At 40.6% G+C, this 25246-nt stretch overlaps 1 protein-coding gene across 1 annotated transcript in view; it reads left to right on the top strand.

The window, feature by feature from the left end:
• Positions 1 to 24304, top strand: part of LOC117531894 (dystrobrevin beta-like) — a 111628-nt gene extending 87324 nt beyond the window's left edge. The window contains 4 exon segments of the mRNA XM_034195085.1: positions 14905 to 15064; positions 18718 to 18807; positions 19017 to 19070; positions 24077 to 24304. Coding sequence (XP_034050976.1) covers positions 14905 to 15064; positions 18718 to 18807; positions 19017 to 19070; positions 24077 to 24231 — 459 coding nt within the window. The 3' untranslated portion in view covers positions 24232 to 24304.
• Positions 24305 to 25246: the final 942 nt, after the last annotated feature.

Raw genomic sequence — 25246 nt, 5'->3', positions numbered from 1 at the left:
AGTGACGTCAGTGGCAGGTCTCTCTCTAAAAAATGCTTAATTTATGTGTTTATATAACATGTTTCTCACATATTCTGAAAAAGCTAGCAAGAAATAAGGACTTCTAAAAGTGAAAACACTGTTTTTAGAACCTAATAACACCTCTGAAGTGATTTACAAGACAATTAGGAAAAGTTAGTGTGGTGACCTCACAGGCTGGTAGCTATCTGCAAACCCTGTTTGTTTGTGTGTAAATATGACCCCTTTGTCATGTATTTTGTAAAGGCTAGTGAGAAATAAACAAACACTTCTAAAACTGAAAACACTGTTTTTATAATCAAATCACACCTGTAGACTGATTTACAAGATATTTCACGGACATCAGCATGCATGCTAACTTTCAACACAGTTTTCAGCACAGATACATATTAGGCCATCCGTCCTTTTCAGGTTTCAAATCCCGCAAAACCTTGGAGAGGTCACTGCGCTGCAAGATCTCAGTAACATTGAGAACTGCATTGAGACGCTCTGATCACGCTGCACTTTAACAGCTGCACATGGACAACACCATTAACATCGCAACATAAAACTATTTTTATATTGTGCCTAAAACTCTCATGAATATATTCTCTGGGTTTATAGACGTTGTTATTGCGTTTGTTTTATGTAAACATGCATGAATCACAGGCTTTCTCTCCGTTATTTTCAGTGGGAGCTGCTGTGAGCTACAATTGCTTCCTGATCATGTCATTCTGGGGGAAAGTGAAGTTTGCTGTTTAACGTCTTGATTATTGTTCTTTACAACACTGTTTGTCCTCTTTGTTCCAGACTAATACATATAATATGTCTGAAATTTGGTTTGCATTTATTAAATTCCACGCAGATTAAACGTAGCAGACACGGATTATTTGTTATAATTGTTTTAACAAGTTTTCAGGGTATCATTCAGCAGTCTCTTATTAACGTGATGAAAAGCATAAAAAATACATTTTTGTAGTATAATATTCATTTACAATTGCCATCATGTGGATTCTCTATGTTGTTTTGACTACAGCGACTCTCTGGCACGCAAGGGATTATGGGATACATGAAAACCCTGGATGGAGAACTCCATGACATTTTGGTGGTGATCTGGATCCGGATCCAGATTCTGGATCAAGTTTCACTTAATACAACCCCTGGCAAAAATTATGGAATCACCGGCCTCGGAGGATGTTCATTCAGTTGTTTAATTTTGTAGAAAAAAAGCAGATCACAGACATGACACAAAACTAAAGTCATTTCAAATGGCAACTTTCTGGCTTTAAGAAACACTATAAGAAATCAGGAAAAAAAAAAAATTATGGAATCATGAAAAACAAAAGAACGTTCCAACACATCACTAGTATTCTGTTGCACCACCTGTGGCTTTTATAACAGCTTGCAGTCTCTGAGGCATGGACTTAATGAGTGACAAACAGTACTCTTCATCAATCTGGCTCCAACTTTCTCTGATTGCTGTTGCCAGATCAGCTTTGCAGGTTGGAGCCTTGTCATGGACCATTTTCTTCAACTTCCACCAAAGATTTTCAATTGGATTAAGATCCGGACTATTTGCAGGCCATGACATTGACCCTATGTGTCTTTTTGCAAGGAATGTTTTCACAGTTTTTGCTCTATGGCAAGATGCATTATCATCTTGAAAATGATTTCATCATCCCCAAACATCCTTTCAATTGATGGGATAAGAAAAGTGTCCAAAATATCAACGTAAACTTGTGCATTTATTGATGATGTAATGACAGCCATCTCCCCAGTGCCTTTACCTGACATGCAGCCCCATATCATCAATGACTGTGGAAATTTACATGTTCTCTTCAGGCAGTCATCTTTATAAATCTCATTGGAACAGCACCAAACAAAAGTTCCAGCATCATCACCTTGCCCAATGCAGATTCGAGATTCATCACTGAATATGACTTTCATCCAGTCATCCACAGTCCACAATTGCTTTTCCTTAGCCCATTGTAACCTTGTTTTTTTCTGTTTAGGTGTTAATGATGGCTTTCATTTGGCTTTTCTGCATGTAAATCCCATTTCCTTTAGGCAGTTTCTTACAGTTCGGTCACAGACGTTGCAGGTGTTAGTTTTGGGGATGAAAATTTACAAGGTGATTCCATAATTTTTTCCTCAGAATTGAGTGAGTCCATATTTTTTTCCCTCTGCTTGGTCTAAAAAAGTAACCGTTACTGACTGCCACAATTATTTTTCCTGATTTCTTATAGTGTTTCTTAAAGCCAGAAAGTTGCCATTTGAAATGACTTTAGTTTTGTGTCATGTCTGTGATCTGCTTTTTTTCTACAAAATTAAACAACTGAATGAACATCCTCCGAGGCCAGTGATTCCATAATTTTTGCCAGGGGTGTATAGTCTTTGAAGGATTACGTCAAAACTACTTCACAGATTCTCACCAAATTTTCACCATGGACACATATAGGCCATGGAAGACTCCATCAAATTTTGGTGGTGATCCAGCTTCGGATTCTGGATCAAGATTTCACTTTATATACACTCTGAAGGATTACCTCAAAACTACTTCATGGATTCTCACCAAATTTGTACCACAGATAGATATTAGGGCATGGAAGACTCCACTGAATTTTGGTGGTGATCCGAATCCGGATTCTGGATCAAGATTCACTTTATATAGTCTTTGAAGGATTACTTCAAAACTACTTCACAGATTATCCCCAAATTTGCACCACAGATAGATATTATGGTATGAAAGACTCCATTAAATTTTGGAGGTGATCTGGATCTGAATTGGTGGACGTCAGAACTCTCTGATTGCACTTGTTTATATATACTTTGCACTGGGATACCAATTAAACAAGTGCAAATCATAAAGAAGGCATTGCTCATACGGCTGAGGGTATTTTAGCATTGCATTATATTTTAAACTACTTTTTATGTGCTGTATGTACTTTGGCCATAATACCTTCATTGCAACCAGTCTAGTTTAAGTCAGGTGCGGGAGGGACTTTCATTCATACGGCATGAATGAAAGAGAAGCACCACCTGTTTTTGGACAATGATGCAAACATGATGACAGAAGACACAGAACATGAAGTCGTTTGTGAGATTCCTTGGACTCATTTGAGGACAGTTTTAAATTTTGGCTCTCTCCAGGTGCTCAGGCTTCTGAAGACATGCAGGTTAGGTGAACTGGAAACTTTAAAATGACTGTAGATATACAAGTGTGAATGAGTTTGATATGCTCCAGCACTGCTGTGACCCTTGATCAAGTGGGCATAGAAAATGAATGAATGAAAAACCTGTTATACAATGGAGCGCTTGCTGTGCCTTCCCAGAAACTCTGTACTCTTCTGTAAACATGTTGAAGTGTCAGACTTATATTCTGTTTTATAAAGGGCTACGAAAGGTCCAAATAGCTTATGTGCAGAATATCATGAGTGTCATTACCTCGACTCAGGAGGTCATGATTTCGGTCCCGTTTGTCTGTTCACAGGATTACATCAAAACTACTAAACCAACTTTCTTCAAGGAGTGGTATACAGGCCAAGGAGGAAACTGTGACCTTTTAGAGAGAATTCAATTCGGGGTGCAAATCCTGGAAACTTTTTAACCTTTCTTTTACATTGTGAGAGGGCCCCCTCGCAAGTTTTCACATGAAAACTGTAGAAAGACAACCCACATCTAGAGCGTTTTATCCTCCCGGTATGAAATACAGGGGGATATAGTGATCAGCATGTCCGTCCATCCACCCGCCTGCCCATCTGTCCATTCATTTTCACTTGTTAGCACGATATCTCAAGAACCCTTTGACCAGTTTCATTCATATTTAGCATACTAAGGGTGTACTTGGGTGAATCTCCAACACTAGTCAATTACAATGACCTTGCGGTCAAGTTCAATGTCACAGCTAGATATTCAAGATATTGCCATTGCCACCCTTGTTAGCACATTATCTCAAGAACCCGTTGACCAGTTTCATTCATATTTAGCATACCAAGGGTGTACTCGGGTGAATCTCCAACACTCGTTGATTACGGTGACCTTGCAGTCAAGTTCAATGTCACAGCTAGATATTCAAGATATTGCCATTGCCACCCTTTTTAGCACATTATCCCAAGAACCCTTTGACCAGTTTCATTCATATTTATCATACTAAGCGTGTACTTGGGTGAATCCCAGACACTAGTTGATTACGGTGACCTTGCAGTCAAGTTCAGTGTCACAGCGAGATATTCAAGATATTGCCATTGCCACCCTTGTTAGCACGTTGTCTCAAGAACCTGTTGACTAGTTTCATTCATATTTAGCATACTAAGGGTGTACTTGGGTGAATCCCCAAGAGTAATCAATTACGGGGACCTTGCGTTCAAGTTCAACGTCACAGTGAGATATTCAAGATCTTGTCATTGCCACCCTTGTTAGCACGATATCTCAAGAACCCTTTGACCAGTTTCATTCATATTTAGCATACTAAGGGTGTACTTGGGTGAATCTCCAACACTAGTCAATTACAATGAACTTGCGGTCAAGTTCAATGTCACAGCTAGATATTCAAGATATTGCCATTGCCACCCTTGTTAGCACATTATCTCAAGAACCCGTTGACCAGTTTCATTCATATTTAGCATACCAAGGGTGTACTCGGGTGAATCTCCAACACTCGTTGATTACGGTGACCTTGCAGTCAAGTTCAATGTCACAGCTAGATATTCAAGATATTGCCATTGCCACCCTTTTTAGCACATTATCCCAAGAACCCGTTGACCACTTTAATTCATATTTATCATACTAAGCGTGTACTTGGGTGAATCCCAGACACTAGTTGATTACGGTGACCTTGCAGTCAAGTTCAGTGTCACAGCGAGATATTCAAGATATTGCCATTGCCACCCTTGTTAGCACGTTGTCTCAAGAACCTGTTGACTAGTTTCATTCATATTTAGCATACTAAGGGTGTACTTGGGTGAATCCCCAAGAGTAATCAATTACGGGGACCTTGCGTTCAAGTTCAACGTCACAGTGAGATATTCAAGATCTTGTCATTGCCACCCTTGTTAGCACGATATCTCAAGAACCAGTTGACGAATTTCATTCATATTTAGCATAAAGATGTACAGTGGTCCCCCTCATTAGTGGCCCCTCTCAGGAGAGGCACCCCTCATATATGGCCACATTTCTACTGCAACAACTGTTTTTCTATAGATTTCACCTCTCCAGAGGGGCCACCCCTCAAATGTAGCCAGCGGCCCACTCAAAAGGATGAAAATCCCCTCAACAGTGGCCATTCTGTGGAAATTCCCAACCGGGTTTTTCCATAGAAGTTGCATCAAAACTCTTCAGTGAACATGAACTTGTTTTTTCCTTATCCATGAGCTTTATCCTTTCTAGCTTGTGAGATTACGCCAGTAAACAAAAGAACAAAGAAAAATAGGTCCTGTTAGCAAAACGTCTGTATCTCGGAAAAGAAAAGCTTTTAACGTTAGAAGAAAAATTGAAAGTCATTCGTTTGAATGAGAAAGAAGAAGGTTTCCGAAAGTTAGCTGTTGATTTCAGTGTTGGTAAAATGCAGATCAACAACATTCATACAAACACTTCAGATGCACTACAAGAAGAAATTCTTGCATCGTGTGTTGATGGTAATGGATGACACTTCCAGGGCATCAGTTGTTGTCAGGCAAGTTAAAGATTTTATGTGCTTAACTGTTTTGTGGACTGATCTTGTTTTAATTTTACATAATTTTTGTGACTTTAAAGGATCCAATTCTTGTGCTGTGATGGTTTGAGCTTAGATTGAGTGGAAGACATGGTTTGTCTCTGACTGTAGTCAGTAGATCTGTGACGTTTTCCCCCATACTTAATGCTTGTAGCAATATGTTATCGAGTACTGTGCTGTACACTTGCTGGATTTTGTCTCCCCGTCAGCAAAGGCCACCACTCTGATGTGGCCACTTTTAGTCTGAAGTACAATTGACCCTAATAAAGGGGAACTACTGTACTTGGGTGATTTCCCCAACACTTTGTATTACTGATTTGTGTGAACCGGGAGAATATGTCATCTCCTGATTTACTTGAGTATAAGGGTGCAACAATATACAACCCCTGGCAAAAATTATGGAATCACCGGCCTCGGAGGATGTTCATTCTGTTGTTTAATTTTGTAGAAAAAAAAAGCAGATCACAGACATGACACAAAACTAAAGTCATTTCAAATGGCAACTTTCTGGCTTTAAGAAACACTATAAAGAAATCAAGAAAAAAAGATTGTGGCAGTCAGTAACGGTTACTTTTTTAGACCAAGCAGAGGAAAAAAATATGGACTCACTCAATTCTGAGGAATAAATTATGTAATCACCCTGTAAATTTCCATCCCCAAAACTGGTATCACAAAACTAATTCTTTCAAAAAATACGATTCAATACAGGCTTCTTTGCCTCATTGAATGGAACATTCCATCATTCACCTCATGAAATACTCGTACCATTGAACTTATTAACATTCATTATTTGTATATTGTACACTGTGAAACTCGAGTTAGTTGAACTCAAACCATTTGAGGAAACCGATTGCCTTAAACCATTTGAGTTTGCCAACTTAAATAAAATAATTTTCAAAAATTTAATTGTTAAAGTTTTAGTAACTTAACAATTTATAGTTAATTAAACATATGTAAATCTAGTTTATGATTTTCAATTAAAAAAGTGACAAATAAATTTCTGCCTTAAACATTTACATGGATAGATTTTTTGATGCATTCTTTGGTTTACTTGTTGACTCTGCGTTGTGCTGTTATGACTCTGCCCATTCGCTCCCCTTGGGATGCGAACTCACGATCTCTGGCATGGAAGTCGGACTCTAACCAGAAGCTAAAACCCAGGGCTCTGGCCTTGTGACCAAAGAATTCTTTTGAGCTGTTGGGAGTGAGGTTTACTAACTACATATGCACAGCGACACCTGCTGGCCTCCGATACATACACTCAATTAAAATGAGTGAATGCAATGCACTGGAAATACATCACCAACACTTAAATGCCCCAAAACTTTAAATGCACTTAAAGGAACTGAGTTGTTATGACAACAATTCATTTTTGAGTTAGTTTAATTAATGGAAATGTGTGACTATAACTTTTTTCACTGTTTGACTACATTAACTTAATTATTGTATAAAAATGGAGTGCTCTGTTTAACAGTGTATGGATGGATTTTAAGCAGGATATAAAAAAGAATAGGTTTTCACCAGCCTGCATTACAGATTGCGATGCGATCTAGAACAGCGGGTTTCTCAGTTCCAATACCCAGACAAGTTGAGAGGACTGTGTATTTCCCTGCCCAAATGTCAGGGACCTGTTCCTTTCATCAGTGCTAACAACCTTCCTCTAATGTGACTGCAGTCTGGCTGGCCATCTGCTGCCTGGCTCTGAGCCTTCGACCCAAACCCACTGCAGTCCCAGTGACATACACTGAGCCTTCACACAGCGCACCCGACACACATTGCACCCAGATCGGTACACATGGTTCTCATTACCCTCCAAGTCTAGTAAAGGTGCACTGTAGAGATGTGAGAGTGTGGATGTGAGGCAGCATGCACGTTACTGTAGGATTTCTTGCCTTTATACTCGTGGTAATGTTTGTACTCCCCGGAAGGATTAAGTTCTTTTGGCTGCATCTGTGTGTGTGCTTGTTTTAATAAGTCACTTTTGAAAGAAAAAGAATGGCTCTTCTTACTTGAAAAGCTGCAATCTGTTATTTTGATAATCCAACGTGGAAACACAGCTGGTCCACAATTGGTTTTGTTGGTGTAGAGATTATTGGGTTTCATTTTTCTTTTTTTCTTTTTTAATCTCTCTTCTCACTCTGAAAGTTTGCACAGCGAAAACTCAAAATATCAAAAATTTGTCAGGCTATTCACAAGTGTGGGACGCAATGCCTTCAAGTGATATCTTTGCACTGAGGTCAAACATACTGTACCGTGCACAAGCAGCCTAGTATTTCTGTATAAATGTGGGGTTTGATGGTGAGTTGTTTTTTGTTCTGTTAACAAAAGAGAAAAAAATTTACATTGAAATTTACAAATGTTCATTAAAAAATTAATGTACTCCTTATAAAGAGTACATTAATTCTGTTCTGTGCACCAGCGTGGACTCTCAAAATCTCACAAAATTTCCTGTGTAATTTCCTGTATTGTGTATTTTGTCAGTAGTATGGCCCAAACACAGGGTCACCCCTTTGAGTCTGGTCTGCTTGAGGTTTCTTCCTCAAATCATCAGAAGGAGTTTTACCTTACCGCTGTAGCCTGTGTGTTTGCTCTAGGAGTTGGTAAGGTTAGACATTACTTGTGTGAAGTGCATTGAGGCAACTTTGTTGTGATTTGGCGCTATAAAAATGAAAATAAATTGAAAAATTAATAGTTTACTTTACTTTGACAAAAAAAAAAAAAAATGATTAGAGCCCAGCATATGATTCCACAAAGACAAGAAACAAACAATAATGACTAAATTGACCAACATGATGATATGGACAGTCCACCCAATTTAGTTTAGCGCAGCCATTTCTCAACTTTGTTTTATCACTTTATTACCTCTGTCAACAAAAGTGGGTGGAGGTTATGTTATCGCCCGTTTGTTCATTTGTTTGTCTGTTTGTGAACAGTCTGTAACCCACAATTTTTCAAATATCTTTATGAAACTTTTACAGAGGATTCATATGCTTATAGGCAAGAACTGATTCATTTTTCAGGGTCATAGGTCAAAGGTCAAAGTCAGGAAAAATACTGGAAAATTGGGATAAATCACTATCCTTTAATATTGAACAAATTTTCAAAACTGTATAACTCTGTCAAAAAAAAAAAAAAAGATTGAATTTCTTTCATATTTGAGAGTGTTATGTAAGATGGTATCCTTTATCGACTGACAAAGTTTGATCCAGATCTGATCCAGATTACAGACTTTGTGGCCATTTAAATTTAAAATTGAAAATCATTTAATTTATATTTGGCAATATATCTTAATCAAATGTGCCCCAATCATTCTCATATTTGAAAGTCAGGTGGAGACTGGCACTCACTATTGACTGACAAAGTTTGATCCGGATCTGATCCTGTTTGTGGATTTTGTGGACATTTGAATTTAATATTGAAAAGCCCATTTGGTGTACATTTTGCATTATATCTCAATCAAAAGTGCCTCAATCACTCTCATTTGTGACAATGAGGTGCAAACTGGAACTCTCAATGAAAAGGCTTAGTTTGATCCGCATCTGATCCGTATTGCGGATTTAGCGGATATTTGATTTTAACATTGATCTATATTTTGTACTATATTTTAGCTTATGAAAAGCCACATCTCACAGGACTTTGACCTTTAAAATTTTTTCCAAGGTAAAAATTTGTGCAATTGGGAACTAGTGTTGGCGGACATTTGCGCTGTACAAGCGCTGTGCTCTAGTTTTTATTACATTTTCATTGCAAAAGAGAAAAAATAAAACAAACAAACAACATAAACCCACAAAATTTGGATTTCGTTCTCTCCACTGTTTGTTCCTGTGCCATATCAATATTTCAAACCCCATCCCGTCGTAGACAAATCCAATTCTCCCACTTCTCTTAACATTGCTCCTCTTGAATTCTTGTGAGTCAACTGCCCCTGTAACTACCCCATTCGTCTTTTGTAGGTCGATCTAGCTTGTACCATCTCTTCATGATGACTTTTTTACAAGCAACTCACAAGATTTTGAGCAAATATGTGTCTTCTTTTGAGACACATACATATCTGTAGCCCAGAATTGAACATCCTCCCAAAACTGCCATTTCAAATCTGAAGAACATCACGGCCTACTTTGTAATCTGAAAGCCTTCTGAGGCCCACCCAAACCTTTAATCACAATTTTGATCGACACATGAGAGGAAGAGGAAGTATTTCCATGTTTTAAACTAGGTCAGATAAGTGAAAAATAAAATCTAAATTCAATCCTGTGGTTTTGTTTTATTATTTAGCACATTTTAATAATAATCATAAATATTGTGGGTTGATTTTAACTTCATTACAACATGGAAATATTAAAGACTAATTTAGATTCTGCATGCAGCAGCTTTCATCAGTCAGCCTTTGTTTATGCAAGACCTTTCCCATATTTCATCCCACCTGAACCCATCTCCAGATCTGCCACTGGTTAGTAGGGCACACATCCATTAACCACTCATAAGTGTGTCTGACACCAAGTTCTGTCCGTAAGAGAAACACTAAATTTGAAACTGTTCAGCTTTGGGACACATCAGTCCTGCATGAATGTGGGGGAAAAGCTGTTGAGAAAGAAGACTGAACCTCAAACTAGTACCATACTCAACAGAGCAGGAGTCAGCAACCCTGCACATGGAGATCACCTGTCCTGCATATTTTCCAACTGTTCCTCCTCCAACCACTGCTAATTAACTATGTCAGGTGTGTTTGTCCAACCAGGAGCTAGGAAGCACCGGATTTGAGTAATTAGCTGTGATTGCAGCAGATGCAAATGGAAAACATGACCCAGGGCAGGGTTGGTGACCCCTGCATTAGAGTGTGTACTTCCACCAATTACCCAACAATTGAGCAGATCTCCAAGGAGCATTGAGAGAGGTCAACAAACACACCTTATATGTTTGACACAGATTAATGCAAATTAATTGTTTGTGATTCAGTGATTCTGTAATACAACCCCTGGCAATAATTATGGAATCACCGGCCTCGGAGGATGTTCATTCAGTTGTTTAATTTTGTAGAAAAAAAAGCAGATCACAGACATGACGCAAAACTAAAGTCATTTCAAATGGCAACTTTCTGGCTTTAAGGAACACTATAAGAAATCAAGAAAAAAAATTGTGGCAGTCAGTAACGGTTACTTTTTTAGACCAAGCAGAGGGAAAAAAATATGGAATCACTCAATTCTGAGGAATAAATTATGGAATCACCCTGTAAATTTTCATCCCCAAAACTAACACCTGCATCAAATCAGATCTGCTCGTTAGTCTGCATCTAAAAAGGAGTGATCACACCTTGGAGAGCTGTTGCACCAAGTGGACTGACATGAATCATGGCTCCAACACGAGAGATGTCAATTGAAACAAAGGAGAGGATTATCAAACTCTTAAAAGAGGGTAAATCATCACGCAATGTTGCAAAAGATGCTGGTTGTTCACAGTCAGCTGTGTCTAAACTCTGGACCAAATACAAACAACATGGGAAGGTTGTTAAAGGCAAACATACTGGTAGACCAAGGAAGACATCAAAGCGTCAAGACAGAAAATTTAAAGCAATATGTCTCAAAAATCGAAAATGCACAACAAAACAAATGAGGAACGAATGGGAGGAAACTGGAGTCAACGTCTGTGACCGAACTGTAAGAAACCGCCTAAAGGAAATGGGATTTACATACAGAAAAGCCAAACGAAAGCCATCATTAACACCTAAACAGAAAAAAACAAGGTTACAATGGGCTAAGCAAAAGCAATCGTGGACTGTGGATGACTGGATGAAAGTCATATTCAGTGATGAATCTCGATTCTGCATTGGGCAAGGTGATGATGCTGGAACTTTTGTTTGGTGCCGTTCCAGTGAGATTTATAAAGATGACTGCCTGAAGAGAACATGTAAATTTCCACAGTCATTAATGATATGGGGCTGCATGTCAGGTAAAGGCACTGGGGAGATGGCTGTCATTACATCATCAATAAATGCACAAGTTTACGTTGATATTTTGGACACTGTTCTTATCCCATCAATTGAAAGGATGTTTGGGGATGATGAAATCATTTTTCAAGATGATAATGCATCTTGCCATAGAGCAAAAACTGTGAAAACATTCCTTGCAAAAAGACACATAGGGTCACTGTCATGGCCTGCAAATAGTCCGGATCTTAATCCAATTGAAAATCTTTGGTGGAAGTTGAAGAAAATGGTCCATGACAAGGCTCCAACCTGCAAAGCTGATCTGGCAACAGCAATCAGAGAAAGTTGGAGCCAGATTGATGAAGAGTACTGTTTGTCACTCATTAAGTCCATGCCTCAGAGACTGCAAGCTGTTATAAAAGCCAGAGGTGGTGCAACAAAATACTAGTGATGTGTTGGAGCGTTCTTTTGTTTTTCATGATTCCATAATTTTTTCCTCAGAATTGAGTGATTCCATATTTTTTTCCCTCTGCTTGGTCTAAAAAAGTAACTGTTACTGACTGCCACAATTTTTTTTCCTGATTTCTTATAGTGTTTCTTAAAGCCAGAAAGTTGCCATTTGAAATGACTTTAGTTTTGTGTCATGTCTGTGATCTGCTTTTTTTTTCTACAAAATTAATAAACAACTGAATGAACATCCTCCGAGGCCGGTGATTCCATAATTTTTGCCAGGGGTTGTATATAGGTCTCTGTGGCCTTTATTACGTCTGCCAAGGACGTAATGAATATTTAATTAGTTCTCTCCAAAGCAGAACTACTCCAACAGCTTCAAACTATTTAACTTTTATGACCTGAAGTTTGTCCCTTCAGGGTCACACAAGGTCAAAGGGTGACCAATGGAAAGGTGATATATGATTTTATACTCATATTTCATAGTAAATCAAGCAGGGGTGGTGGCCAAGTGGTTAATGCGCTTGGTTTCAGTTCAGAAGACTCCGGGTTCAAATCCCACCCCTGCTGCATTTCTCCATGTAATGTGGAGTTGTGTCAGGAAGGGCATCCGGCGTAAAACCTGTGCCAATTCAACATGCAGATCCAACTTGGATTTGCTGTGGCGACCCCGAGTGCAAACAAGGGAGCAGCCGAAGGGACTTACTATTTCATAGTAAATCAAGGTGTATCTTGAACTAGTTCCTTGAAACGGCAATTGTAAATAAGTCCAATGACCTTGCCTTTTAACTGATTTTTCTCTAAATCAGATCTGTCAGGGTTTCCACTTTTTTGCATTATGTTTTCTCTGCTCTGTCTAGTTAGGTTGTTTGATGTTGTATTTGATTTCTCTTGCTGGGTTTTTCCTGCTTAGGCTTTGTCTGTCCCTATCTCTCTTGTTGGATTCTCTTGGTGGTGGGCAGTGCACACTGTTGGGCCACAGCCTTATTCTGGTGCTTTCCACACACCTGTTCCTAATCTGTAACTGAAAACTATAACTGCATTTTCAAGGGTCAATGGTCTTGGAGGGCTAGTCTCCAACATAGCTCATCACCTGGGTGTATATAAGTTTCACGGGTTACACTGCTTATTCGCCAGATCATTGTGCTTTTTGCCATCGCTTCATAGCCCTGTTCCGTATGTTTTGCCTTGACCTGTTTTCTAGTTGTGTATTTCGGACTGCCTGCCTATTTATTGGACCACGCCCTTGCCTAATGTTTCTAACACTGCTTCTGATTTTTGACTGCCTCTCCATGTACCAGAACCTGCATTTTGTACCAGTAAAACCTGTTTGCGAATCCCATCTGAGTCTGAGCTCAGCCCTTCTCTATCAGTGGTTCTGGGAAGTTCCCTTGGCCATTAGTGACCTTCAGTCATTTCACCAAATTTGGTCCAAATTGGATTGAAGCTTACTGAGTTATTTTGGTCACCCACACACATGGACCCATGACTATGGTAAAAACAATCCCCCCCAAAATGCTACCATGCACTGATGCAAAGATAAACATATTACCTTCTGTTGTTATTTCTCTGCGATCAATGTGTGGCAGCAGTATGTTTCAATTTTGAGCAGATTTAGTGTTTTGTTCAAGGACACTTTGACAGACCAACTGGAGCAACCACTGTTTGGTTCCCTAATCCTCAATGTTGAGTCTCCCGCATTGTACAGTAAAGCATATATATGAAGACAATTTACTCCTGGATATGCACTGGCATATAGATTGCTACTAACAAGGACTCCCTCTGACAACAAATGTTTATAAAAAGAAATTGCTCCTTGAAAAATATTGCATGCAAGTCACAAGCATACTGCAAAATTACTGCCCCAAATTACTGTAACCTACTTTCTTCACAAAGAGCTTGCAGTGCGAAATCAGTCCATCTAATATGGAATGCCTCAGTTTGAGTATAAAATGTATGCAGTTGTGCATCTGTGTTTGCAGAAACTGTTATACAATGCAAAAACGGGATGAAATGGCTTACTGTGGCATGCCTACTATTAGGCTGGCTTATAAAGTGCACACCTGGCAACTCGATCGAAAACTAAAGTAAAGCTGCACTTGGCTGCATTCTCAGCCAGATCTGCAGCAAACATTGCTTTTGCTTCAAATGTTTACCCCGATGGAGCACAATCAAACACGTTTCAAGCTGTACCCACTAGGTCTACTCTGTTTAAAGATGTTTGAACATGATTGAAGTTGTTAAGACTATGACTACCGCAGGGGTAGGCAACCTGTTCCAGAAAGAGCCATGAGGGTGCAGGTTTTCTTTGCAGCCACTGACTCCACCAGGTGATTTCACTGATTAACTGATTCCATCTGCTCAAGTGATATTAATCAGTAAAATCACCTGGTGGAGTCAGTGGCTGCAAAGAAAACCTGCACCCTTATGGCTCTTTCTGGAGCAGGTTGCCTACCCCTGGACTACCGTAAGTGATCATGTAGTGATGTAGAGTTGGTGATGAAATTTTTGAACAACTCGAAAATGTCACCCCGATTTCAAAACTGGTACCGAAAATGGCCGTAACTACTGCCTATACCAAGTTTCTTCAAGATTGACAAAAGATGGATCTAGGAGTTACTGCAGTGCTTCAAAACACCCCTTGATTTTCTAATCAGGATGAAATGGGAAGGGGTATAAGATACACCTGTAGCTTGAGTTGACTAATTAAGGGAAGTAACATTCCAAGAAAAGTGTTTCCCATCAGACTCTCCAGGCACCAACATAGAAAATCAAACAATTTGCAGATGATGTTGTAATTACAGAGGATATTTTTATTTTACAGTCCCAGTCTGGCAGCTCCCCTCATTCTTCTCCCAGTCATGGTACTGGATGCTCCATGCCCATGCCCATACGCTCCACCTCGGCTGGCTCCACCCCAACTCACACTCCACAGGACTGTTTGGCAGGAGTGGGCGGAGACGTGCTGGAGGCCTTCGCTCAGGGTAAGTCTACATCAGTACGAGGTCTGTTAGAAAAGTATCGGACCTTTTTATTTTTTCAAAAACTATATGGATTTGATTCATATGTTTTTACGTCAGCCAAGCTTGAACCTTCGTGCGCATGCGTGAGTTTTTCCACGCCTGTCGGTTGCGTCATTCGCCTGTGAGCACGCCTTGTGGGAGGAGTGGTCCAGCCCCCTCGTCGGATTTTCATTGTCAGGAAATGGCGGAATGATTTGGGCTTTTTTTCCATCAGAATTTTTTCAGAAACTGTTAGAGACAAGCAGCTGGAAACCATTCAAAAAATTTATCTGGCTTTCGGTGAAAATTTTACGGGCTTCACAGAGAATAAGGACTGTTACTACAGCTTTAAGGACGCCCCACAATGGCGCACGGTGTGCCGCGCTCCGAGCCGCCATCGAGAGGAAGAAAACACCACATCATTTCTAAACGGATGGCTGTGTGTGCCAGGGGACAAGTTGGGACATGCCCAGCTCTCCACAATTTCTCTTATACTCACTGGGGCTGGTAAGCATTGAAAGCCAAGTTTATGTGTAGGCTCTCAGTTGTCCAGGTGGTTTCCATAGTAGAGAAGCTTGAATCTTCAACTGGACTGGGTTGCTTGACGCGAGGACGTTTCGCTTGAAATTGCAAAAGCTTCCTCAGCTAAAATTCTTGCTCTGGTGGTCTGACTTCTGTCTTGACTCTTGTAGAGAAGAATAATCAAGAAGTCACAAAAGCTGGAGTTTTAAACCTAACCAGACCCCTCCTACCGAGAGGCAGACTGCTATAGGCTGGTGACTAAACAATAGCTCTAATTAGCACCTATTGTGCTCTAGTTAGCACCCTCCTAATGACAGGGCAGCTGTCCCTCTCCTGATGGCTCCCTTGACAACTCTGCTGATGACGTGAATGACTCATTACCATGAACAACAGACAGCTTTGACCTGAGTACCCCATTGTAAACAGGGGATAAAGCGTGTCTCAGACCCCCTCCCAGGTTAAGGCTGGGTTTCAAACGTTTCACAAAGATTGCCTCCTTGACCCCTCTCTCAAACCATTTCTTCTCTCTGGCTAATATTTTAACTTCCTTGTCCTCAAACGTGTGGTTAGTGTCTTTAAGGTGGAGATGAACTGCAGACTGAGGTCCACTGGCGCCCTCTCTGCGGTGCTGGTATAGCCTTTTGTGTAAAGGTTGCTTAGTCTCACCTATGTAGTGTTCGTTACAGTTTTCACCTGTTCGTTACAGTTGTTCACCTGCATCCCCACCGCTGAGGCCGTCTCAGCTGTGAGGCAGAGACTGCTGGAGGATGTGTCTCTACTTGAAAGGACCAAACTCACACCAGACCACATCTGCCACCTCTTGGAGATCTGTCTTAACACCACGTATTTCCTGTTTAGGGGGAATTACTACAGGCAGATTCATGGATGTGCGATGGGGTCTCCGGTATCCCCCATTGTGGCCAATCTGTACATGGAGCAATTGGAGAAGACAGCCTTGACATCTTTCAGGGGCATCTCTCCCAGTCACTGGTTCAGATATGTTGATGTCACATGGGTTAAAATCAAGCAACAGGAAGTTGAGGTCTTTACAGAACACATCAACTCGGTGGACGCCAATATCAAGTTCACACGTGAGGATGCCAGAACAACCATTTAGCCTTCTTGGACTGTGATGTTACGATTGGAGAGAACAGGCAGCTCCAGACAGGGGTTTACAGAAAACCAACTCACACTGACCATATCTGCTCTTTGGCTCAAACCACCTCCTTGAACACAAGCTGGGGTGATCAGGACGCTTCAAACACAGAGCCCTACAGGTGCCCACAACTGCAGAGGGAAGGGCTAAAGAACAACAACTTGTCCGGAAAGCCCTCACAGTATGTGGGTACCCACGATGGTCCCTGGACAAAGTGCAGAAGTCCCAGAGAACAAGAGACCAGATAGACAGGAGACGGAGACAAGAAGAAGAGGAGTGTCTCTCCCTTATTTAGCAGGAGTAGGGGAAAAACTACAGAGGATCTTCAGACAGTACAAAATCCCAGTTTACTTTAAACCGGTTAACACCTTGAGACAGAAATTAGTTCACCCTAAGGACAGGAACCCTAGTTACAAACAGAGCAATGTAGTGTATTCTATCAGATGTCAGGAAAACTGTAACGAACACTACATAGGTGAGACTAAGCAACCTTTACACAAAAGGCTATACCAGCACCGCAGAGAGGGCGCCAGTGGACCTCAGTCTGCAGTTCATCTCCACCTTAAAGACACTAACCACACATTTGAGGACAAGGAAGTTAAAATATTAGCCAGAGAGAAGAAATGATTTGAGAGAGGGATCAAGGAGGCATTCTTTGTGAAATGTTTGAATCCCAGCCTTAACCGGGGAGGGGGTCTGTGACACGCTTTATCCCCTGTTTACAATGGGGTACTCAGGTCAAAGCTGTTTCAGTCTTTTGTTCATGGTAATGAGTCATTCACGTCATCAGCAGAGTCCTCAAGGGAGCTATCAGGAGAGGGACAGCTGCCCTGTCATTAGGAGGGTGCTAACTAGAGCACAATAGGTGCTAATTAGAGCTATTGTTTAGTCACCAGCCTATAGCAGTCTGCCTCTCGGTAGGAGGGGTCTGGTTAGGTTTAAAACTCCAGCTTTTGTGACTTCTTGATTATTCTTCTCTACAAGAGTCAAGACAGAAGTCAGACCACCAGAGCAAGAATTTTAGCTGAGGAAGCTTCTGCGATTTGAAGCGAAATGTCCTCGCGTCAAGCAACCCAGTCCAGCCGAAGATTCAAGCTTCTCTACTATTGAAAGCCGAGATAGGCATGTCCCAAACTTGTCCTCTGGCACTCCAAAACGGAGGTGTTTCCTTTGTCTCGCTCGATCAGCGAATCGGTCGTGACGCGCGAAGCCTCCCGCGCACGCTTTCCGTGACAAATCTCTTGTAAAAGTGAAATCTGCCGGAAAATGGCGGCTGTCCAGCTCTTGTGATAACTAGAGAAATTTCTCATGACGATCCCTGGCTCCACACAGCGATCCATTTAGAAATGAATGGTGGCTCGGAGCGCGACGCGCCATGTGGGCCGTCCTTAAAGCTGTAGTAACAGTCCTTATTCTCTGTGAAGCCCGTAAAATTTTCACCGAAAGCCAGATAAATTCTTCGAATGGTTTTCAGCTGCTTGTCTCTAACAGTTTCTGAAAAAATTCTGATGGAAAAAAAGCCCAAATCATTCAGCCATTTCCTGACAATGAAAATCTGACGAGGGGGCTGGACCACTCCTCCCACAAGGCGTGCTCACAGCGAATGACGCAACCGACAGGCGTGGAAAAACTCACGCATGCGCACGAAGGTTCAAGCTTGGCTGACGTTAAAACATATGAATCAAATCCATATAGTTTTTGAAAAAAATATAAAGGTACGATACTTTTCTGACAGACCTTGTATAGTTATGCATACAATATTGGACTCAATATGTGTGTTTGTGTATTTTTTTTTAAGTATGTTCATTCAAAACTAGAACCTCAGGAATTTATCAGATTTATCAATCAGAAAACAGTAAGCGTAAGTCAACATGATGCTCTGGTAGTGTTTTCATTCCGCACATCAACTTGCTGCATGAGTGCATTGCAATGTTTTTTGAAAGTCTGTGTTTTCCAGGTGTACCTAGAAATCTTCGGAATGATCTTTTAGTTGCTGCTGACTCAATCACAAACACCATGTCATCACTGGTGAAAGAGCTCCACTCAGGTTAGTCTATAAAATATCTCACATGGTTTAAATCCATTTCACGATCTACGTCGTGTTCTGTTTTGTCCTGGTGTGTTTCCTAGTTTGACTGTCTATTTTGGATTGTAAGTAATTCTACCATTTCCACACTGTATTTATACCCCCCTTTTTAAGTGTTACATTGATGATAGAGTCATAAACACTGAACTATCAGGTCTTTATTTTTAAAGTAGATGATGGGGGAGAGGATGAGGAGACCAACATGAGGAACGGAGGAGACAGAGGTACGACTGAGCCATATTTGCACTTACATTCATGCACTATTAAATACAACTTACTGTGGATTACATTCTAAAGCAAATGCCAGAATTACAACCTCAAACCCTGCGGACACTTTACCGGACTGCTGTGGTTGCAGAAAGAGCTGAGATAGAAGGAGAGACTCTTGATTTAACAGTCAGGTTATGCTCCGATCCGTACCTATGGTCATGAACTTTGGATAGACTTAGACTCGTTTTTATTGTCATTTAGTAAAAAAAAGTCACAGATGCTGTCACAGAAAGAATAATCAATGTACACACGACTAAATAAAACACAGAATAAAAGGACAGAATCAAAAGTCTGTGATAGTGATAAATAGTGTTTGGAAAAAAAAAACTATCGATAATTGTCTCTATATCTGTATATACACAACACACAATAAATAAAGGACACAGGATATTGCACATGTGAAGATGCTTCAAAAGGATAAAGTTGCTACCAGATACTACAGTGTATTCTATATCCTACATTCTACCTTGCACAGTTCTATCTACCGATTTATATTTAATTGTCTTATGGCAGTTGGGTAAAAGCTGGCCCTGAATCTGAGTGTTTTGCACCTCAAGCTACAGTACTGTCTACCTGAGGGCAGGAGGGAAAACAGTTTGTTAATGGATGTGAAGTGTCCTGATTATTCTTCTTGCCCTGGACAAGCAGCACTGTTTCTGCCAGTTCACCAATGGTTGGCGGGAGCCTGGCCCTAATAATCTTCTCTGCTGCACTCAGAACCCTCCCTAGTGCCTTCCTGTCTGCGGGTAATGACCAACATAACAAGATCACGGATTCAAGAGGTGGAAATGAGATTCCTTCATCAGGCATCTGACTTACACTAAAGGAGAGGGTGAGAAGCTCACTGCTTCTTGCATCTAAGGCCCTATCAGACTGAGGTTGGTAATCCAGGTCGAGCTTTCTAGGATTGCTTTCTAGCCATCTAATATTCAGACCTGTTTTTCAAATACAGCTCATCCTACACACATGTGCTAACTCAGTCCAACTCACGCCAAGAGATGTGTTTGGAAGTAAGAATGCAGGGGTGCGTGTGTGTGTGTGTGGTGTTTGCCTTCAGACCTCTGTTACTCTGACTCAAATCCGGTGTTGAGCTGATAGAAAACAATCCTGCTTAAATCTGATTTGCACTGTTCTCATACAGAAAAAAATCCTATACGTCTCAAGATGGATTTAGTGCGAATCCCGCTCAAGCCAGATTGCCAATCCCAGTCTAAATGGGGCCTAAATAAACCAGCTGAGGTCTTCCAGGCACCTCCAACTGGGAGGACTCCCTGGAGAAGACCCAGGACATGCTGGAGGAATTGTATTGCCCCACCTGGCAGAAGATAGGGAAATGTAGGATAAGCTGCTTGGTCTACTGCCACTGTGAACTGATTCCAGATAAGCAACAGAAAATGAATGAACAAGCAAGCGTGCAAATGGGCGCAAGTACATTTACTATTTAAACACGTGTGCTTTGGATGTTAAATCACAGCTGTGTTGGTTGTCAACTAGCAATAACACTTGTGTTGCTGTGTGCTGTGTTGCACTAACTCTAAGATAGGGCACTCTGAATTGATGGTGACAGGAGAGAGGAGCTTTGTTCTTACAGGGGCAGTGGCCACCCATCGTTCCTTTCTAGAACCACCACTACTTACATAGAGACTGCTGCAATTTCCCATTTGAGCCTAGCTACTCAGTATATACATTCACTGAACAAAAATATCTATATAAGATCTAAAACATTTTCTATATACACAAAATACCTATTTCTCTCAAATATTGTTCACAAATCTGTCTAAATCTGTGTAGTGAGCACTTCTCCTTTGCTGAGATAATCCATCCCACCTCACAGGTGTGCCTTAGGCTGGCCACAATAAAAGGCCATTCTGAAATGTTCCAGTTTTATTACACAGCACAATGCCCACAGATGTCACATGTTTTGAGGGAGTGTGCAATTGTCATGCTGACTGCTGGAATGTCCACCAGAGCTGTTCCCCGTGAACTGAATGTTCATTTCTCTACCATAAGCCATCTCCAAAGATGTTTCAGAGAATTTGGCAGTACATTCAACCAGCCTCACAACCGCAGACCACATGTAACCACACCAGCCCAGGACCTCCACATCCAGCATGTTCACCTCCAAGATCATCTGAGACCAACCACCTGGACAGCTGCTGTAACAATCGATTTGCAGAACCAAAGAATTTCTGCACAAACTGTCAGAAACGTCTCAGGGAAGCTCTTCTGCATGCTTGTCATCCTCATGGGTGTCTCAACTGATCAGCTCTATATGAAGGAGATGTGTTGCAGTGCATGAGGTATATGGTGATCACATCAGATACTGACTGGCTTTCTGAGCACCCCAGACACCCCCCCCCCCAAAAAAAAGCAAAACTGCACATTTCAGAGTGACTTTTTATTGTGGCCAGCCTAAAGGTGCACTGACACGAGCATGCCTGAGACTCACACAACAGCACGACCTGTGTCATGACGATTCCACCAGCTGTGTTCACAGCTGGACGTCGTTCTTTGTTCTACCGGCTGCCACTCGCTCTGTGTTGGACGCTGGGTATAGAAAATAAATAATAATCATTTTGAGCCGTCTCAAAAGGTAATTATTTGACTTGTTTACATTGTCATGTCTTGATAAAACAGTTGCATGTTTTTTCCTTCTTGTGTGCAGCTGTTAAAGTATGTTTATAACAGATTTAATTTCTTGTTATAATCCTTCAGACGAGCTGCGCTCTGATACGATCCGCTGACGTCACCATTCACTTTGTTCATTTCTTGTTTACTCCACTTGATGAGCTGCACGTTGTGTTAAATCACACCACAATAGCACGACATTTGTGCGTGAAGATTTTTTGACCATTTTAAAATTCTCTGTGCACAATAGCACACACTGGCGCCCCTCTGGCGTCCTGTCTGCACCTGTTAAAGATGAGTTTACTCTCCAGCACAACACAGCACGACCCAGGTCGTGCTGTGTTGTGAAGCAAAGACATGCTCATGTCAGGGCACCTATAGCACACCGGTGCAATAATCATGCTGTCTAATCAAGCACCTGATGTGCCACAACGTGAAGTGGGATGGATTATCTTGGCAAAGGAGAAGTGCTCACTAAGACAGACTTAGACAGATTTGCGAACAATATTTGAAACAGGTCTTTTGTATATATATAAATGTTTTAGATCTTTGAGTTCAGTTCATAAAAAATGGGAATAAAACAAAAGTGTTGCATTTATATGTTTGTTCAGTGTGGTGTGTGTGTGTGTGTTGTGTGTGTTGTGTGTGTGGTGTGTGTGTGTGTGTGTGTATATAGTCACAGGCTTGGGGAGTAACGGAATATATGTAATGGCGTTATGTAAGTAGGATACAAAAAGGTAACTGTATTCTGCTACAGTTACAGGAAAAAAGACGTATTCAGATTACAGGTATATTTAGTAAAAATAGGGATTAGTTCACAGGATTACAATTTTAATGCATTTTATGATATTATCTGTATATATTTATTTTCTTTGAAACGAAAATGTGGACAGCATGACGTCTCCGGCAAAATATTGATGAAGTTCCCGGATGTTAATGCATTTTCAATGGAGAGCCGCGACTGGACACACGCAAAATTTGTGTTAAAAAATGTCATTTTGACTTGGATATCGAGCCAGTAAAATTAAATTACATTAAATTATGCCAGGAAAGTATTAAACTTACTCTGACACACACACACACATTCCCAAATATTAGTGTTGAAAGTTACACGGATCTGCGCTGTTCCAGCTGCTGAGCTGAGGCGTCCTGCTGCAGCTGCTGTTCAACGCAGCGCGGCTCCTAAAAACCATTACAATACATTTATATACATATAATATTTTTACAGAATTATCCTTTATTGACCGAGTTTCATTCATGAAGTCAGTGGTGTGGGTACACACCTCTATGTGTGGGTGTGACTGTGAGCTGCACAGTGCAGGTCATTATAATCTCATTATTTTAAGGTGCAAATAAAAAAAAATTCCCCAGTCTTGTCAAACAATTTTAATCACTAACGACAAGTATTTTAACTAGACATTGGTCTAGCAGTGGAAAATATCAGCTAGATATACATGAAGCATTAATGCTCCCTGTCATCGGGCGACACAGGTACGGCAGGAAACATACAGCTGTTTATCATCCAAATATCAGGGACAAAGTGACAAGAAGAACCAAAACCACTTACTTATGGAAGGAAATATTGTCTCCCTTGTTCCTCCGTTTGTGGCTTTGCCAACATGTGCAGCTTTCCGGCATATTCCACCTGTTTCTTGAACCTCTATGCACGCAAATCACTAACTTGCCCGGAATTAAAATGGCGATCACGCCTCCTTACTGACAGGATTTACTTAATGGTTTTCATTATGCTCAATAAGTTCAATAAGTGGACTGATATGTTAAACATGGTGCGAATGCCATGTGAAAGACTAAAGTAAGATCATTTTATGTTTACTGAACAAGTAGCAGAAATTTTCTTTTTCTTTTTTTTTGTATATGTTCTGCAAGCCACTTTAATTACAAATTCATCTGCCCACCACCTGAGTTTTCATTATCCTTCATTTGTTTGTCTTTTTTTTTTTTAATTTAGCAGGTGAACACTGGGTGTGTTTAAAACAATATTGTGCCGCTCTTAATTCATAATGTGAAGTAAAACAGAGCATGCCATGTAAAAGAACAGTTTATTTTTGCTTAGAACTGTACTATGTGGTCACGACTATTTATATTTAGTTTCTTTTGTCTGTATTAGCATATTTGATATTGGAGTAATCCAGAAGTAATTGAAAGTAAGCAATTACATTACTTTAATATTATGGTACTTGGATTACGTACAGACTACATTTTCACAGGTACCTAGTAACCTGTATCGGAATACATTTTTAAAAGTAACCCATCCCCAACTCTGATAGTCCTAGTACATTTGAGCATGCTCTGATGGTTGGTGTGTATCCAGGCACATTACGGGTACAGACAGCCACTGAGGGATTGGAGAACATCATTCCATTATCTGAGGACAGTCAGTCATCAACTGGGAAGAAAACAATCACAACAACCCCCTCGGCATTAGCACTAGAGAAATGCATGCTGCAACAGGATTTCGCTAGATAAAAAAAAAAGTTTCCTCACACCTTCCAGGTAACAAGATGTGTGTAATTAGGAACTGTGTATGTTGTCCTGTATACAAAAGCTGCTGTAATTAGCCCTCATGACTGCAAAGGAATGGCTTTCTGTGCTTTCGCTCCCTCAAAGCTGTATATAACCCTACAAACACACTGGGAACATCCCACCATGAACGTGACAACAGCTTTTGTATCATTAGTGCTTATATTTATTTCTATTTAAATATCTTTTTTTTTACTATTATTGTTGCACGGAGTCTCACTGGGTTTTTTGGGGTTTAAGATGACAGGTGGTGTGTCGGAAGCATCCTGTCTCACAATTCAACCTGAGTGTGTTTACATGCAGATTTTTACTCTAAACGCTGTGATATGCAACGTCTTGTTTGTACAAGCCAGCATACCCCCCCCCCCCCCCCCCCCCCACTGCCCAGTAGTGGGCACAGTTCCGCTAATCTGCTAACTGCTAATTAGCGAAGCTAACTTGTTTGTTAGCAGATTAGCTTTTCAGCTAATTTAGGAAATATTCAACAGACCAATTAGCTTCTGCTAAATTCAGTTCTGCTAACTTTCTGTCCGCTAACATTTTTTTTTTTTTTTTTTGCTGGCATAGTGAGTAAAACTTAACTGTCAAAATGTTAGTTCTTGTCTGTTACGTGTTTGCAATAGTCAGACCGCTGTGAGCTCTGTAACTCTATGTAACTCTGTCATTTTTACAAAGTGAAAATATCGCACATATCTTTTATAGTAATGCACTAATCTTAAAGGTTTGAGCTTTAACAGACACACGCGCCAAAAGGCATTATGGGAAAAATTAGTCTGTGTTGTAATATGTGGAAAGTAAATTACTTTTTTTGGCAGCAGCGGGCAGTGTGCATAAAAACAGAAGCTCTGGCTCATTGTTCATTTGGGGTTTGTGATTGCCTCTGATTTTACTCAGAAGTCTCAACGGTGCTTAAACTCGAAACTGGCTTATCAGTAGCCGACAGTGTACCGAGTCAGTGCTA

This window comes from Thalassophryne amazonica, chromosome 19, assembly GCF_902500255.1.
Source record: "Thalassophryne amazonica chromosome 19, fThaAma1.1, whole genome shotgun sequence".
NCBI lineage: Eukaryota > Metazoa > Chordata > Actinopteri > Batrachoidiformes > Batrachoididae > Thalassophryne > Thalassophryne amazonica.
The sequence above is the reverse complement of the archived record's forward strand: the minus strand, read 5'-3'. Positions and strand labels throughout refer to the sequence as shown.